The following is a 19138-nucleotide window of genomic DNA, read 5'->3' as shown; positions in this document are numbered from 1 at the left end:
TCTGTCTACTCGATTAGAGCTCTTCCGGTTCCAGAACCTCTTTCACGCCTTATCAAAATCAAGCTGAAGAGACAGAAGATGTTTCCGGTTGACTTCGTTCTAATTCCCGAAGCTGAAAACTTTGTCGAGTCAGCTCCTTGGATAACATTAAGCATGTGACACACAGAATCGCTCCTGATTGGTTGGCGGCGTTGTTGGTATCCTAGGTTCAACCTGTTGTCCAGGTAACGCTGTTTGTGTGTGTGTGTGTGTGTGTGTGTGTGCGTTTTTTTTTCTCTCTTTTTAATGCAAAGTAGCAAAGTATCAGCAGTTTTGCTAAGCTCAGTCCTGTGCCTTTGTTGAGCCATTCGCATCGCCCATTATAATCCAAAAACAATACCCTCGTTATATGCAGGCAATGTTAAACTTCTCCCTGAAGTCGCACTTATTTAACATACATGTATATAGGGAACAGTGAGCAAAACCTTTTGCTAATCAGACCCCAAGGGAGAAATCAGATGGATTTGTATGGCAACGAACGAGTCATCATTGCAAGCGACAAGCCCTCGCGGCTTTCTTTACAATGACATGTTGGTCAACGTTAGCTAAATTAGGGTCAATCAGTTGTCCTTCCGGTTTGTTGTCGGGTGGATCGTCAAGAAGATCTCTGTCAGTTTCAACCATTTTCTCCTCTGGCTCTATCACGATGTTCGCCACATCCGCCACATCTTTTTTATCAGGGTTTTCGATTGGCTCCTCTTTATCATCGCCCTGGTTTCCTACTAGCTGACGTTTAGGGAAGTCCCCAGGTCGACCAATGGCGTCCTTCAGTCGTTCCCAGAAGTGAGGTTTTACGTTTAAGTCTGCCCAATCAAGGAACGTCTTTCCCATCAGTTTTGCCGGTACTTTACAGTTATCCAGCTTCATTAAAATAATCACATCTTCTTTCTAGATGCAACAGACAAAAGGAGGAAACATAATTGAAATTGGGTGATACAACGAATAAGCCAGTGATTTAGCGTTGCTTACAGAATTTTCGTACGTAATCAAACACATTCAGTACAACGTATAACACCAATCAAAACAAAGAAATCAAATACTTTTCTAAAAATAATTATAGTATACACTCAAAAAAATTAATCTGTTAAACTCAACAGAAAGTATGTTGTCTGACGTTAGAATACACTCTGTGATCATACAGCGTCATATTCTGTATAATATCCTGGGGGCCTCTGTGGCTCAGTTGGTTAGCGCGCTAGCGCAGCCTAATGACTCGGGAGTCTCTCACCAATGCGGTCGCTGTGAGCTCAAGTCCAGCTCATGCAGGCTTCCTCTCCGGTCGCAAGTGGGAAAGTCTTCCAGCAACCTGCGGATGGTCGTGGGTTTCCCCTGGGCTCTGTCCCGGTTTCCACCCACCATAATGCTGACCGCCGTCGTATAAGTGAAATATTCTTGAGTACGGCGTAAAACACCAATCAAATAAATAAATAAATAACACAATATCATGTTGGTCTAATAGAATGGCTATGTTGAATTAATGGAATAAAGGTGTTTATTTAACAAAATAATCTGCTACAATAACAAAATAAATTCTAGCATCACTCAAACAACAGACATTCTGTTAAATTTAACAGATCATTGTTTTGACAGAACATCTAGGGAACGTTTTCAATGGCAATGACAATTTGTCCCCTAAGGACGGACGGATAGGCAATACAGTGAAGACCTTCGTTACATCATTCTGATACATAGGATCCACGAAATGATATATGTTTATACCTTTGCAACAGCCCTGTTGTGGGCCTGCTGTAGTTCAAACTGTCCCCACATAGACTTGAGGAAATGTTCAGACATGACGATCAAAGTTCTTTTACTCTTGTAGATAGCGTCCATAATGTTTTCGGCGATAGGCATTCCTGAAAAAGAAACAACATCGTCTTCATTTATTTATAGGTATATATTTCATTGTTGTTTCGTGCGTAAATACTCACCTTTTACGGCGGCTCCCATATTTATATGCCTGGAGGAAACCGGAGTGCCCCGAGTAATAGACCGACCTTCGCCAGGTATACCTGAAAAGCCCCATGACATCAAACCGCAGCCCGAAAAAGCCAGAGCTGGATTCGAAGATGCGAACTCACTAGTCAAGGGGATATTTCCAGAGAGCAAGGACCTTAACTGTCTGAGCAGTCAAGGTCCCTCGTGCATAATCTTATGTTATGATAACGTTATTTGGTTATTTATTTATTTACTAGATTGGTATTAACGCCGTACTCAAGAATATTTTATTTATACGAAGGAAACCAGTCGGAACCCAAGGGAAACGATAACTTTATAAGATCTATTTGAATACGTGCATCAGCTTACTACTTTTTTCTCTAGTTATTTCTTGAAAGACATCAATGATATGACCACACACCTGGAGTAAAGTCCTTGAAATCCACGCAGATGTTATAACCATCGTTTCTAAGACGTTTAAACAAGATGTGCTTCACCCATTCCTCATCGTCACTGCTGTAGGATATGAAGGCGTCAAACTCCATCTCGTAGTTGGGAACTAGGGTAAAATAAAACAAATGAAATAAATAATACAGTCCATTGTACAGGAATCTCTCCGGACCTACGACACCAGGAATCCTGTGCTGTAGTAGTTGTTGTATTCCCCTTTTTTTATAGGAACGGTTTTGTTTTATTTTTAGTTTCTATGTAGTTGCAACTAGCTCATTGTCTGTACTTTGTGAATATATATATATATATATATATATATATATATATATATATATATATATATATATTTGGCATTCGGTAGTTTATGTCTCCTTGGTTCTATTCCTTCCCCAAGTTCTGTCAGCTGACTGGCTGTTTTAGTTTGTGACGTCACGTCACCGTCAACACGTGACAATCATCAGGTCTTACCACATATGTATTGCTCGGCTTTTATGTGACAGTCGATAGTTTTCAACAAATCGGATAGGCCGAGGATAAAGAGTTTGTGTGCCTGTCACGGAAAGAAAAATAATCCAAAGTGTCACGTGTTTGTGAACCCACGTGCATTTTTTTTCTTTTTTTATGAAGATGTGTGCAGCGGCATAAATTCAAATCAGCGTATCGTCCTTGTTACACGTGTTTTTATTTTATACTCTCGCGAGAATCTGCACGAGAAAAGAATATTTCACTCATATGACGGCGGCCAGCATTATGGTGGGAGGAATCTGGGCTCAGCCTGGGGCAAACGTACAACCATCCGCAGGTCGCACACAGACCCTCCCACGTACGGCCGTAGAGGAAGCCAACATGGGCGACCGTATTTATGAGAGGCTCCTGGGTCATTACGACCCGCTAGTACGCTAACCACTTCGATCACGGAGGCTCCCGCCACACAATTAGGGAAGACTGAGTTGCGGCTGGATAAGTACTTTGAGCTTAAGCTGTGTAGTCCTGCTTTCATGATGACAATAATTTGTCGGTAGACTGGTAAATTACACAGTACTCTTGTTAGCTTGTTTTACAAGGGTGCTTCCGTGGTCGAGTGATTATAGCGTGCTAGCACAGCACAATAAATCAAAAACCTCTCAACAATGCAATCGTAGTGAGTTCCAGTCCAGCTCATGCTGGATTCCGCTCAGGACGTATGTGGGAAGGCTTGGCCGCAACTGGCGAATGGTTGTGGTCGCACACCCCCTCCCTCCCCATCACACCATAATGCTGACCGCCGTCGTTTAAGTGAAATATTCTTAAGTACGGCGTAAAACACAAAAACCAAATAATACCCCCCAAAAATAAATGTATTATAAGAGAACAATGTTTAATCCAGCTTGGACCTGTCTAACCGAGGATAAGGGATACCGGTTTACACAACATCACCACCGAGAGCATTGCCCTTAATCAACTTACATTCATAGTGGCGGAGGTCTGGCTCTTCCCATTCTAAATGATCGTAGTCCTTAGATTTGTGTCGATAGACTCGATAGATGACCAAGGTCACCACGATTACCACACCCAAGCCGCTAACGCTGCCTATTATGATTATTAGTTTCGTTCGTCCCAAATCCTCTGGAAATTAAGAAAACAAAAGAGGAGTTACAACCAGTCGCTAAACCAACCCTGCTTTGGTTAAACACATGACTTCTCATGTATATCGTCAGGTCTATACAGAAGGTAAACCATAACACGCACCAATCACAAACGTCTTTACAGACTTACTATAACCGTTGACTTTCATGAATGTCCTGATTTTATCCAAATTGGACCATATTATTGAGCAAATATTGAACTATCAATCCGAATCAAAGAAGTCGTTGTTTGATAGGTTTTGCTAGGATCTGCTTGGCAGAATAAGTCTGCAAATATTGGTCAATATTTGGAGCAGTCATTGCACCGATATACCAACAAGCAAAAAGACTAACAGAATTCATTAAATACTCATGACAAATTAATTTTTGTACGTCAGATTTTCTAGTTGACCTCAGGTCTCACACATGCAATGTGACCTGTGGGGAGGGAGCTTCATCAGTTTAATCTCTAATAAGAAAGCGGAATATTTTTTAAATCCCGTAATGTTGCGATAGTGTGAAGCAGGACCTCGATCTATTTTTATGTCAAAAATGATTGTTGGACAATGTATTACTTTTTAATGTAACGTCGTTCTGTCTTTATTGTGACGTCATAATCATGAGCTGTAAAACGAACGTTGACGTCATTAAAATGGCGCCAAGGCCCTATTGCCGGGCGTTTGACAGGTCCCCAGAAGTTTTCAAGATTTGAGCAATTTAAAGAAAACCCAAAAGTCTGGTGGCCAGTTAATATCAAGGAAATTGGTGAACACGCAAAACTTAATCACGGATTCGGCTGATTTTCAAACCTGGAATACAGATGAATATAATTCCTATGTTAAAATGATAATTTTGTTTCATTTTTCTATAAGACAGTGGTGTGGTAGATTTGAATTCTAAAGCAAACACGTTACAACTGGTTTTAAGAATAAACATCATTTACTTTTCTCGTTTTTGCTATTTAAAGTGTGAAATATATATTGAATACGACAAGCATTAAAAATTATTGCTCACGTTGCGTGGGGATGAATTCCATGAGAGTGATCTCCCTTGAGTCATTGCCGAACTGATTCTCGCCGTAACACTGATATTTCCCTAGATCGGATCTCTGAGAAAATATCCCAAAAATATCACCTTATTGTAAATCATCTATACACACCAAGCATTTACAGTCTTAGATTATGTCGAAAACAGTATTGTATCAACAGTAAATGGGGTACACTTTAGATGAGACAATATTATTTATATATATTTTAAGAGAAAAGAAAAAAAAGAATTTACGCAAGCATAAATCCATGTGGTTAATATAGTTGAATATAAATATTTAACTGTATTTTATTTAGTAAAAAAAAATGCTGTACATTTAAAATTAAGGCAGTCTAGCAATATTCGGTGGTCTTTCAAGGAGGCTTACTTCATAATTATCATTCAACCTTAAGTCTGTAGTATATTAGTAATGACAATGACGACAAAATAGTGATAATTCTGATCCAGAAAATCTTGACCTTACCCTGACCTTCACTACCGAAAGCGCCAGCCTCTGGAGTCCTTTCTCACAGCCGTTCGAAGGCAACCACGTGATTCGGTCTGTCTCGTTTACATATCGGCCACCCTTGAGCCAATACATTGTTTGCTACAAGAAACAGTCTATTTTTCAAAAACGTGGTTTTATTATATCAACTGCAGACCTCCTGGCATGTATTCTTGACCGTACGTTTGGAAAATCTGCCAGCAGCCTGCGGATGGCCATGGGTTTCCCTCGAGCTCTGTCCGGTTTCCACCCACCATAAAGCTGGTCACCGTGGTTCAAGTGAAATGTTACGGCGTAAAACAGCAATCAAATAAATATATAAATAAACTGATTATTGACTTACGGTCATATCAGTTTTACTATAGCTAGCTGAGTAGTAACATATAGTTTATCTTAATCCGACATTCGGATACCACTCGTATACCATAAATTCGATAACTGCAAGAAACAGTTCCTGAACAATCCACGGGCCTCCACGGCCGAGTGTTTAGCGTGCGCAGTACTAAAGCACAATGCGTGGTGAGTTCAAGTCCAGCTTACGCTGGCTTCCTCTGCGGCCATACTTGATAAGGCGTGACAGCATCTTACAGATAGTCGTGGGTTTCCATCGGGCTCTGTCCGGTTTCCTCCCACCATAATGCTGGCCGCCGTCGTATAAGTGAAATATTCTTGAGTACGGCGTAAAACAAATACATAGATAAATTTATTATTGACTTACGGACATATCAGTTTACTAGACCTAGCTGAATAATTAAGGGGGTATTACCTGTAAACAACTGTCATCAGAAGAAAATGTACAGCTGATGTTGAGAGACGTACCCAACCGCACTTTTGCAACGCCCCCTGGCGGTAAAGTGTCTGTAACTACGGGACGACTTGTCCGTTCGTCTGAAATAAATAGATGTATTTATCTATCTGATTGGTGTTTTGCGCCGCACTCGAGAATATTTTCACTCATACGGCGGTGGCCAGCAGTATGGTGGAAGGAAACCGGACAGAGCCCGAGGGAAACCCACGACCATCCGGAGGTTGCTGCAGATCGTCCCACATACGGCCCAAACGAAAGCCAGTATGACCTGGACTTAATCTGACAGCGACCGCATTGGTGAATGGCTTTTGAGTCATTGTGGTGAAATAAATACATGTATTTATTCATTGATACGGCCTAAGAGAAAACCAGCATGAGGTGGGCTTGAACTTACAGCGACTGCGTTGGTGAGTGGCTTTTCGGCCATTGTGGTGAAATAAATATATGTATTTATTCATTGATACGGCCTGAGAGAAAACCAGCATGAGCTGGACTTGAACTCACGGCGACTGCGTTGGTGAGTGGCTTTTCGGCCTTTGTGGTGAAATATATATAGAGCATGACATGGAAAATTTTGACACTTGACACTTCCAATGAGCTCCAGATGAAAACTGACTGTGAATGAAACAGGACATGGACTCTAAATAAATGTTTTGTGGTTGTCATATTCTTTACAGTAAAAGATAGCTAAAATACAAAGTAAGATTTATCATAGACACAACTGAAAACTTTTCGTAAAAATGCTTTCATTTATATTTTCAGATTTTTTTTTGAGTGTCGAAAGGCATTCAAAAATCTGAATACTATGGTGGGCTTTATGAGCCATACTGAAGGGATCTAGGGACTCTGGTGTCACAACACCCCTTTTCCTGATGTTTTTTGAAGAAATGAAGAAATTTTTGGGAACATTCTTTCAGTACAAGCTTTACTTATAGATTAAAAGAGTTATTCCAACATTCAGTGTAAAGATTACAGTTGGATAAACTTCCTGTGACGTCAGAGTTCCTAAACTCTGATACATGTAATATGGTAATAAAAAAAAAAAAAAAAAAAAAACACCGTAGAATACAAATGTTTGAGCGCCTCTTCACACTTTTCATAAAAATGTAAAAGGTAAATGAAAGTATGTTTATGCACAGTTTCAAGTGGCTTATTTAGTGATGCTCACTTCGATTTTTAAAAGGCCTTTTCCTTTAACGTTATCCTAAGACAAATAACCTGAATCAGCATTTCAGAAGTCTTACTAGTTCATACAAGTGTCACAAACTAGCGCGGCTATAAGTCTTGAGTGAAAGGGCGCCGTCGAATACGCAAGATGTATGTTCAATTTAGTTATGGTGGCTGATAGGGGCCATTTTTACCGCGCCTTCATCGCCCCCGCGCAAAGCGCGGTTTTAAGAAAACGGCGCACTCCGCGGGGTCGCGGGGGCCGCGGGGATCTTCGAGAGCGTGGAGGGCGCGGAATCGCGACCTCCGCGTTCCGCGACCCCGCGGAGAGCGCAGAGGTCGCGGTTCCGCGCCCGCGCGGAACACGCGGAGGGCACGGTTTTAACAAAACATTCCGCGAGTTCTGCGGGGGCGCCAAGATCGCGGTGGGCGCGGATTTAAGAAAATCGCGCCCTCGGCGACCCCGCGAAGGACGCGGAAGGCGCGGTCAAAAATGGACGCAATCAGCCACGATAATTCAGCAGGCCTGACTACTGAGAGCCACATTTTTTTCCGAGAGGCCCAGTCTTGTCTCGTTCAAACCTGCGGGAATTCACGAGACTGCTGAAATGCCGATTCGGCTTATTCAAAAGGCAAAGCAATTTGCGCCAGATAAGAGTTTCGAGGGCTTACCAGTACGCATGTGCAGAACAACTGGAACGTGGGACAAATTACATTATACCTTGCTGCAACACTGGGGATTTTTACGACAGCCTTGACGTCGTTTTATTGACGTCAAATGTTCCTTTCCCGGCTCATCATGATGACATCACATTAAAGACAGTACGACTTTACAATAGGAACTGATACATTGTAACGATGTAGACACTGCGCTACAATCCATTCTTGGCGTAACAATGGCAGAGGTGTCACTTCACGGGATTAATAAATATGCCGCCTCCCCATTGTAGTACATTGTATTTTCATACAAGTGCAGGCTACTTATTTTCCCTAAGTTTTCACTTGAAACTGCTCACGTTCATGTTAAGTTTTATGACTCACAAATGAATACAAACAACGCACCAGATTTGCTGAATTATGTTTGACTGACAGTCGAGGGATGGTCTACAATGCTTTCTCTGTTTGTCACGTGAGTTAGTTCGTTTCACACACACCTCTTACAGCGCAAATGCCCCTCACTACGTTTTACATATATGCCACCACTAGCAAATACTGTACAGAACTCTGGAACAACACCAAGGTCATAGGGGTCACAGTGATGGGACAGGAAGCGATATAAACAACAAGCAGTATGTCTAAACCTTCGATTAAATTTATACTTGATACACAGGCATTGTCTTTATATAAAGCATACAAAACATGATTCTTATGGAGATCTGGCCCAGGGACCACGAAGATATTTAGACTTAAGTCAAAATTTCCAAACCCTTTAAAATTGTTATTTCTTATGCAACAAGGTAAAAATATTGCTTGTCAACGTAAGTCCTGGGTAAGTTAATGTTCAACAAATTTCATCAAATATAACTGGAAGGAACATACCAGATTTAATGGCTGAAGTTTTGACTTAAGTCTAAGATTGTTTGTGACCCCGGACCCTGAAACAATGTTATTGATGACTGATGAGTACTGGACCGCATAAGGACATCGGTGGTAAGGATAAGCCTGTATAAAAAAGCCTACTAAAGATAAAAATGATCTAATGGTGGCAGTGATGTAAAGAAATTCCGGTCATGCGCACTTGACACAACTATTCCGCTCATACAGACAAAATGATTGACAAACATTACCTTTGACCTTTATGAACTGCTTGTGGTGCACAGATCCTTCCGCGTTAGACGCTTTGCATTCATAGGTCCCAGTATCCGCCAGAACTGCCCTCCTAATTAGCAGTTCTTGGTTTTTATAATTGAAGACAATGGTGAGAAAGTTAAGGCGTATATATATATATATATATATATATATATATATATATATATATATATATATATACCAATTCCACAAATTGGTTTTCCGATTTAATGCATATATACAAGTATAAAACGCATATCGTTTTATTCTTCTGATGTTTTTTAACGGAGATTTTAAAGTAAGTTAAATTGCAGACAATGAGAAAACAATGTTATCAATTTTAATTTTAAATAAATGGCAGTGGCTGTTTAGGGTTGTTTCCAACCTTTTGCATCAATAAATAGCTTGTTTTTTCGTTTTAATTAAAATGATTGATTTGTCTGTGACAGAGTACAGCGTAAAACACCAATCAAATAAATTAATTAATTGTCTGTGAAAAGGAGCTCTGTCAGATCTTTCTGGTGGGTGCGTTCAATTTTTGACATCCTGTTTTTTTTTTAAACTATTCACTTAACGAGGGGTCGTCGTGCAAGACGACATGAACATGTTTGTAGGGGGTAGGGTACAATGTGAATTTGCGCTCGTTCACTTAGATACGATGTTGATCAGATTGGTCAGGTTTGTGGCTGGAAGCGACCATTATTGTTTAATACAGATTAATTAAGAGTGTCGCACGATTTCACCGTCGTAATGTCTTCATGAGCTTGTCGAGTTTATATGATGACACAAAGGATATTTTGACGATTTCTCGATGGTCCTGTTATTTTTTGTCCACGTCATGGTGAAGTTTACGCCAGAGATGAGGAAACAGTCCAACTTCACCTCATGGCCTACGATGATTGGTAACGACGGAAATTCGGGACGTTTGTAGAACCGCGGCGGCACGGAGAAGGCAACGTCAAGAATTGTTAAAATAACTGCCGCCAGAGGGAGCCGGGCTGTTGGCATGGTGGTGCCTTTGTTATTACCAATCAGGTGACGTCACATCATTGCAAAATTCCGCACAAAGGATGTCTTCTCTGTAGGAAGAGAACAAAAGAGTTAAATGATAAATAACATTCAAGAATTAGATCTATGAGTTTCGTTTAATTAATTTATTTATTTGATTGGTGTTTTATGCCATATTCAAGAATATTTCACTTATACGACGGCGTCCAGCATTATGGTGGGAGTAAACCGGACAGAGCCACGACCATCCGTAGGTTCCTGGTAGACCTTCCCACGTACGGCCGGAGAGGAAGATAACACGAACTGGACTTGAACTCACAACGACCGAATTGGTGAGAGTCTCTTCGATAGTTTCGTTTAACGTGAAGGCAGCGAGTGTGGAACATGACAATTGCGAGGCACACACATTACACATGTACAGAGCTGAACATTAAAGTGTAGATGTAAAAGCTTTGGGATGTCGTTGGCAACATATAAACAACATCAACATGGACCCACTTCCTCTCCTCTCCGGCCGTACGTGGGAAGGTCTGGCAGCAACCTGCGGATGGTCATGGGTTTCCCCTGGGTTCTGTCCGGTTTCCTCCCACCATAATGCTGGCCGCCGTCGTATAAGTGAAATATTCTTCAGCACGACGTAGAACACCAATCAAATAAACAAATCAACATGGTTCATAAGGCACACCTTTTAATCTGGCTACATTTAATCCAGCGAAGAAGAAATCAAACTTAAGGCATTTTCTGGTACAGTTTTTCATGGTCTTCCAGGTATACTCATCTCCGTTCTACACATTTATTGTTTCAAGCAAAATTCAGTGCAAGGCTCCGGTTACAGGAATATAAAAAAATAAATTCCGCATGCCCTCTTTGTATGTATGTATGTGTGTATGCATGTATGTATGGATGTATGTATGTATGTATGTATGCATGCTTGGGATTGTACGTCGCACTTAACAATTTTCCATTCATATGATGACGAGAAGTCATTAAGTGTATGTAGTCCTACATATACTGTGCCTTCTTGGGGTGTGTCCATGCCGCAGAAGTGCTGCCGCCACTGAAGTATCATGCCGAAGACAACAGACATGACACTCCAGCTAGATTGGTGTTATTATGCCGTACTCAAGAATATTTCACGGCAAGCATTATTGTGGGAGGAAACCGTACAGAGCTTTTGGGCAAACCCACGACCATCCGCAGGCTGCTGACAGACATTTCCATGTACGACCGGGGAGCAGAGAAATCAACCAAATTCCATAAAAGACTGAGAATGGGAGCATGGAACGCCGTAGAAGTGTACTGTAATTCTTCGGCCTTTTCGCACCTTTACAAGGTGTTACGAGATAAAAAAAAAAAAAAAACAAAAACACTCTATCTTTGCTGTATTTTTCCATGGGTCCACTCATGTTTACAAAGCCCCATGAGATACCCTTTGCAGCTGTGTGCTCACCTTAACTTGCTCGAGTTTGGAACTTTTGCTGTACAAAAGAATAAATGTAAGAGGGTAACTTGGTCTTCTCATGTCCTAAAGGCTGTGCTACAAGATTCCGTTATACATGGGGTAAAAGGGGAGACTACTTACTTACTTACTGTAGGCCTAATTCTTCAACCATTTCACATGTTTACAAGGTTTTCACTCAAGTTCTAAAGGCATTACTCTGTGTAGACTGGTAAAAATTATACTTTTTGTGATTGGCCAACCCAACCAATGTGGTTTTGTCTCCAAAATCAAATTAAAAATGTGCATAAATTGCATTGATAGTTGCTCTTTCATATGCGAATAGGTTGAAGAATTAGGATAATGGTAACCGGGGACAAGTGATACCATCGCCCTATGACATTGCCCTTGCGAGGACTAAAATAATTTCTGCTTTTGATGGGAGATACATTACCTTTATACCCTGGCTTGATAGCTCAGTTAATAGATCTTGACACCCAAAATGGCATATCCGAAATCGTATATGCACTTGTCTCATGTGACCCAATGTTTTGCTGGTTTCGATATAGTCTTCTTTTAGTTTCGAAAGTCACATTTATATAGGTCAAATGCATTCCTCAACACAGCTCGAGCGCAGCTGGCGGACTTCAGCGCATAAAACTGCACTGGATAATCATTACATGACTGTTATTACATTATTAGAGACTTATCAATTACATATTTATATATATACACACATACATATATATACATACATATATACATACATACATACATACATACATACATACATACATACATATAGGGCTGAGCCCTCTTTCACAAAAATTCATAAATCAATTTTTCGGAACTTTTCTCGTAGATGACTTCGCCTCATGGCACTGTAACCTAGACAACGTGTTTTACGAAAAAAGTTACGAGAAATATTCACACAAGTCTAGTCAATAACATTTACTAATATGATTGTGTAAAGAAGAAAAAAAAACAGCACACGGTTCCGGGCCTACATTTATCGTAAACCACAGCTGACTGGATTGTGAAACACGGCCAAGTAGGTCATTTGGACAAAGGTTAGCTCTCACACAGCAGTTTTTATCGATATATACACATAGTTGTATGTCAGTCTCTTAAAACGGGGTCTTTCTCATGTCTCCTCGTGAGGCCATTAAACTACAAAAAGATAAAAGTAAATTCTGATTGGTTTAATTGGTTCTCGCACGCGCGAGATTATTTGCATACTGGAAAGAAGGGGGTTCCCATGAACGTATATCTAGTATAAATTAAACAGAAATCTTGAAGAACGTTGACACTGAAGACATTGGATCACGGTGATCAAAAAGCAAATCATTTTAGAAAACACAAAAAGTCTCATCCTTAATTTCTAATAATACAGTGAGTGAGTGCTTGTGGTTTAACGTCGTACTATTTTTCAGTCATATAACGACGAAAGAGGCCTTTAAGTGCATGTAATGTGCCTCCTTCTTGCAGAACGGATTTGCACCACTCTTTTATCTAGTGCTGCTTCAATGAGAAGACTTTCGGAAGGTAAGTAAGCCGTCTGGCCGAGTCATTATACTGGTACGGGTTAACCTCTCGTTGCACTACCCTCTTAATAAAGCCATAATCATTCGTGCTCTTGCAAAATTAAACTACCGACAGGAAGATTTCAGATCGTAAATCAAAATATTTAAATTTGAAGCTAGAGTTACCTTTCACGAAACACGAATCATGAAACCTCATATTTAATCATCTCATTCGCACCTATCCACCTATCTTCACATGTAATATGCACCTCTCATGAAACTCCACATGTAATATGTACCTCTCATCAAACTTCACATGTAATATGCACCTCCCATGAAACTTCACATGCAGTATGTACATGCAATATGCACCTCATATGAAATTTCACATGCAATATGCACCTGCCCTGAAACTTACTTGCAATATTCACCACTCATGAAATTTCACATGTAATATGCACATCTCATGATACTTCATACACAATATGCGCCTGTCGTGAAACTTACTTGCAATATTCATCACTCACGAAACTTCACATGTATAATGCACCTCTCATGAAACTTCACATGCAATATGCACCGCTCAAAAAACTTTACATGCAATATTCATCTCTCATGAAACTTCACATGCAATATGCACATCTCATAAAATTTCACATACAATATGCACCTCTCATGAAACTTTACATGCAATATGCACCTCTCGTAAAACTTCCCAGGCAAAATGCACATTTCATGAAATTTCACATGCAATATGTACTTCTCATGAAACGAATGTGATCACGTAATATGGTTTCTTAAAGCGAAAGAAAAATGAAATATAACGTTCATATGTCATGCATTTATGTCTTGAGATTTTTAAATGCAGATTTTTAAATGCATTCACTCTGTCGGGTGTCCTTCCATCATGATGCTGGTCATCGTCGTATAAGTGAAATATTTTTGAGTACGGCGTAAAATACCAAGCAAATAAATAAATGCATTCAAATGTTTGAAGTCTATGGTGTACTTTATGGACCATACAGTCAGTGTTTAGGCACTCCGGCGTCACAAGAGAATGTTCTCACTCTATCTGCGAATTTCTCAGTGTAACACCCAAAATAATGGGCCACAGAATTCGTGTTGAATATAGGCAAGCGACAATTTTAAATGTGTGAAAAAAGAAAGAATCCGTTTTGGAATAAATTTTTGTTTTTGAGAGGCTGTGAATAACTTATCAGGACATCCTACTTGTCGCCATTGCATGTGTTCATTTCCCGTTCAGTGAGTACATTTGTGCAGCGAGAGGGGATGGGGTGAGGTGTGGTTGAGTATGATAGCCTAAGCACATCGTAAAATTCTCTTTAAAAACTTGAATATTATTTGTGCTAATGACATGTTAAGCCAAAATGAAAGGCATTTTTGTGAACCCCAACGCATTCAATTTTCGCAAGAACTCATTGTCAACCGGCTTCCCCTGTTACTGCATACGAGGGAAGGAATGTTCTTGTGAAAATTATTCATTTATTACTTTTAGTCCTTACAGTTGTCCAATCTAATCTTTTACCGACAATGTTCATTGCAATATTTTTTTTCTGTCAGAGAGTGGTGACGTTATTGCGATCCCCGTCTTTTATGTTTAAAAAGTAACAGTTTTTGTGATGATCGTTGAATGCCTGATGAATGAATCAGGGCCGCTTTAACGTCACGACGTTCCACAATCCGAGGGGAATAAGTCATGACGTTTTGCACGAACTACAGTATGTCTAGATCTGTACGGTTTATTTCTTGCTGCTAAACATCTGTAAGCTACAAAGTGCATAGACGGAAACAAAACAACAGAAAAATGTAACACAATCATCACCGCGTATGTATACGCTGATAACTTTTAGTTTCAGATCAAACCCCTTAGCTGTTCACCAAAAGAATGGGTCCGGCATGGTGTCACCCTGCATAGCAAAGGATACGTAGGCTATGCGTTTCTTCCCTATACTATATATGTGTGTGCACTGAAGGAATGTAACGTAGATCTGCATAAGGTATTTTCGGCATTATAATTCAGTGGGGCAGCATTACGATATACATAATCACTTTGGGACCCTTCTGTAGCAGACTGGATAAAATTCCCGATATTATGCCAAAAAAGGTTTGAAAGTGGATGAAGTACTTCGACGTCTCTTGCTGTTTCGCAATGCTTTTGTGCCAACATTTGTTGAGAAGTCGACTGTCCATGCTGGGCTTTCATACATGGGTTATATACATACCAAAGCAAAACATTCTAAATCAATCACGCGTGTTGCTTATTCTGCGAGAATGAATTTATGTATGTACATACATTTATGAATGTATGTGATATCGACGGCAAAATGGCAAACTTCTGCAGTGTATATCTTGTCGACATTCTTTTGTGCAAGAGAAAGTTTATGTGGACTAACCTTGTCATTTTTGTGGTGCAAACAGCTCAAGATCAAAGATCTGACCACAGATGGTGTGAGCCGCCACACAGTTCTGATCACGTACAGATGGTGTGAGCCGCCACACAGTTCTGACCACAGATGGTGTCAACCGCCACACAGTTCTGACTGCAGATGGTATCAACCGCCACACAGCTCGGACTCCAGTTCCGTCCACTAGTGGTGTCAACCGCAACACAGTCGTGTCCTCTAATGGCGTCGCCAACCGCACTGTAAACTCTGACAGCAAGCTGGTTTCAAACCACAACACTACTCCATTACAATCGTGCGAATTTCACATGTGAAGTGGGTCAAAGCACACAACCTGTCCAACTCCATGCAGTTGTCCTTGTGCATTTGATCGCCAGTGTTTATGTCGAATGTTTTGTATGTCATTGTCAGTAGCGTGGGTAATCCAGCTGGAGGGAGCTAAGGTTACCGGTACCCTAAACTGTGGCCTCCCTGCTAGTAAGACACTTGTCCCCAGATTTCTCAGAAGTTAAAGCGCGGCCTTAAAACGTGTACCTTATCGTAAAGCTTCTGATGCCCAGAGTCCCGCGATCTAATTATAAGCTACTATGTACAGTGTGAGCGGCGTAGACATATATACCGCGTATGATTGCCTCTGCACAGAGCATGTTTTCCGCCCAGGACCACCCGACCTACTTACTCTGAGTGACATTTTCATTCATATTAACCGGTACATACCCCGTTAAACTTCGCACCAGTTAAGCCTATAAATATGTGGACCGGAATTTTTGAGGCTAAAGATTATAGAAACGCTTTCGCTTTCTAAAGTCACGCGCACAATTCCCATCACACTAATACATTGAACTGAAATCAAGTCATGCGCAAAGTCCTGTTATTAATCGTGTTTGCTCTCTCAAGTTTGAAAGTCATTAATCATGTTTGCACCCTCAAGTCTGAACGTACGATAATTGCACATATAAGACAATGGCACGGTTATAGTGACGTACAAAATATCGTACGATAAATGTACGATAAAAAATCTCGTACGCCACTTTGTTAAACTAGACCCAGTAGTCTTTGAAACCTGAAATAAATTAAAGATTGCTGACCTTGAAATTTAAGTTTGAGTATCATTGATTGTGTTTGAACGTTGAAATTAGGCCAGTACCATAAACGGTGTAAGCACCATCAAATATATGAATGCTATTAACAGTAATGACGCCATGAAATGAACTGAATAGCCAATGTTTAATATTGTCTACCCCAGTTTCATTACCATTAATAGTGTTGGTACAGTAAAACCTGAATGCTATTAACAGTGTGGGACCTGAAGTTTGAATACCATTAATAGTGTTTGCATCCAGAAATTAACTGAAAACCATTAAGTTTTACACTGATATAGAATACACTGATACTGTTTGAACCGTTAACTAAAGTGAAGTTTAAAGTCTGAAAACCATTATAATGGTGTTTGATCCTTGAAATTTGAAAACCCCAGTTGCCTTTGTACCCTGAAATTAATCGAAGATTATTCAGTTTGAATTTTCAAATCCATTAATAGTGTTTGCAATAAGTGTCATAAATACAGAAAAATTTATAATGTACAAGCAGGCGTACGCCTCGAAGCGCTTGATCCTGGTCTACGCCCACAATCCTGGGTCCACAGAAACTCTCAACCATCCGAACTTTGATATTAGAGACTTTTAGTTACAAATTACAAGTTCTAACTTTTGTGTTCGAATCTGAATTAGTTTACCTATTGTAGTTTGAAGTTACGAGTTACAGGTTGAACTTTAACTTCTAGCTAAAGGTCTCTGCCGAAAGCACTATCAATACACAAAGAGTGTGCATATTTAGTTTTAAGGAACTAAACGTAAAAGGTGAAATCCAATAATTTATTTATTTATTTATTTAATATTTATTGATTTGACTGGTAATGGTTGATTGAAAAATATGAGGAAATAAATGTAAATTTTATCCTTAATTATCGTTGCTATTTTGGACGCTCAAACGATTTTGAGTCTCTTGCTTTCTCAATCGGGTATAAATCAGTGAAACTGACCACTGAGGTCGCGAGCTCGAATCCAGCTCTCGTCAGTTCGCCTGCGGCTTTTAGTACCTTGCAAATGCCGGGAGTGGTTTTAGCCCAGGCATACCGGTTTCCTTCACCCATATATACATGTACTTCGTTGTTCACCCGTTATTTTCTTTAATCACTATAACAACAATCTCTTGGACTGAAATCATTCACAGATCACATAAAACTAACCTCAACATCTCTTTAACACTCTCTCTATATTTCTCTCCGAGAAGTTCATTTTACAATTAAGCGAAGCTGAAAGTGTTTGCAAGGCTTGTCATACCAGTTTTCTGGTGACTGCACCAGGCTGCTTATCTTACATGCATCTGTGTTAATTTTGTACTCCATGTACTTTGATGCTTAAGTTAGTTCTTTGGTGGTTTGTGTTAAGTGTTGTTTGGGGAATTTGCGTTGCGATTATTGACGTGGGGCGTCCATCTTGGTTGACCCTTAAGTTTCAATGAAAAATCATAATTGTGACGAACAATGAAATCTCGGTCTACTACACACATCGAACAGGGTAATCCCCAAAGATTCCAGCAATTCTCTCTGCTTCTTTTCCCCCCAGGAATAGACAGTTTTGATTAATCACTTTTAGAAAGTGAAACTGCAGATGTTTCATCAGAAGTATCCTGGATGACAAACAGGTATTTGTGTAAGTGATTTGCCACTAAAAAGATCACACAATACACAGGATGTAATACAGGATGTAGAATGTATTCTCTTATTGCAGCAGATTGCTAAATATAACACACATTTTCTATTAATTCAACATAAAGACTCCACTAGACGAATAGGATATTATGTTGCATTTGACAGAATACTGTGTTATGATAACAGAATACATTCTAGCAGACTTGCCGTTAAAATTAGCAGATTCACTTTTTTAGTGTACTTTGAGTGACTGACTCAGCCGTTTTCCTTTTTATCACACACACGTCCTCATAGTGACAAAAGAATGTCAGATTTGATGGTTAGCCTTACACTTGGCTCTCAGTGAAGATACACACGCATGGAAGAATCGCTGAAACAGATGACTTTACATTTATTTATTTATTTATTTATTTATTTATTTATTATATGTGTGTTGTATTTCACGGAATAATCTGTTGCAATGGCAGAGTACATTCTAGCATCACTCAGACTTTCAGACTTTCTGTTCAAATTAACAGATTTATGTTTTACGCTACATTCAAGAATAGTTCACTTATATGACGGCGACCAACATGGCTTTAAGCATATATGTGGTTCAAGCAGATGCCTGTTTCAAAAGGTGTATTTTAAATATAATATAATTAAAGACCAACGGCAAAGAGAGTAAAACCAGAGGAAAGACGACAGTGTGATATCTAGCAAATGGTC

General features: G+C 39.9%; 1 protein-coding gene across 1 annotated transcript; it reads right to left on the bottom strand.

The window, feature by feature from the left end:
* Positions 1-280: 280 nt before the first annotated feature.
* Positions 281-15964, bottom strand: LOC135464932 (interleukin-18 receptor accessory protein-like). The gene is made up of 10 exons (XM_064742510.1): positions 15709-15964; positions 10122-10404; positions 9325-9455; positions 6329-6450; positions 5542-5664; positions 5046-5139; positions 3874-4032; positions 2399-2536; positions 1759-1895; positions 281-927 (listed from the first exon to the last, which is right to left on the bottom strand). The coding sequence occupies exons 2-10, from the start codon at positions 10331-10333 to the stop codon at positions 526-528; spliced, it is 1518 nt and encodes a 505-aa protein (XP_064598580.1). The 5' UTR covers positions 10334-10404; positions 15709-15964; the 3' UTR covers positions 281-525.
* Between the last annotated feature and the right edge of the window lie 3174 nt (positions 15965-19138).

Source organism: Liolophura sinensis, chromosome 4 (genome assembly GCF_032854445.1).
Source record: "Liolophura sinensis isolate JHLJ2023 chromosome 4, CUHK_Ljap_v2, whole genome shotgun sequence".
In the NCBI taxonomy this organism is placed as follows: Eukaryota; Metazoa; Mollusca; class Polyplacophora; order Chitonida; family Chitonidae; genus Liolophura; species Liolophura sinensis.
The sequence above is the reverse complement of the archived record's forward strand: the minus strand, read 5'-3'. Positions and strand labels throughout refer to the sequence as shown.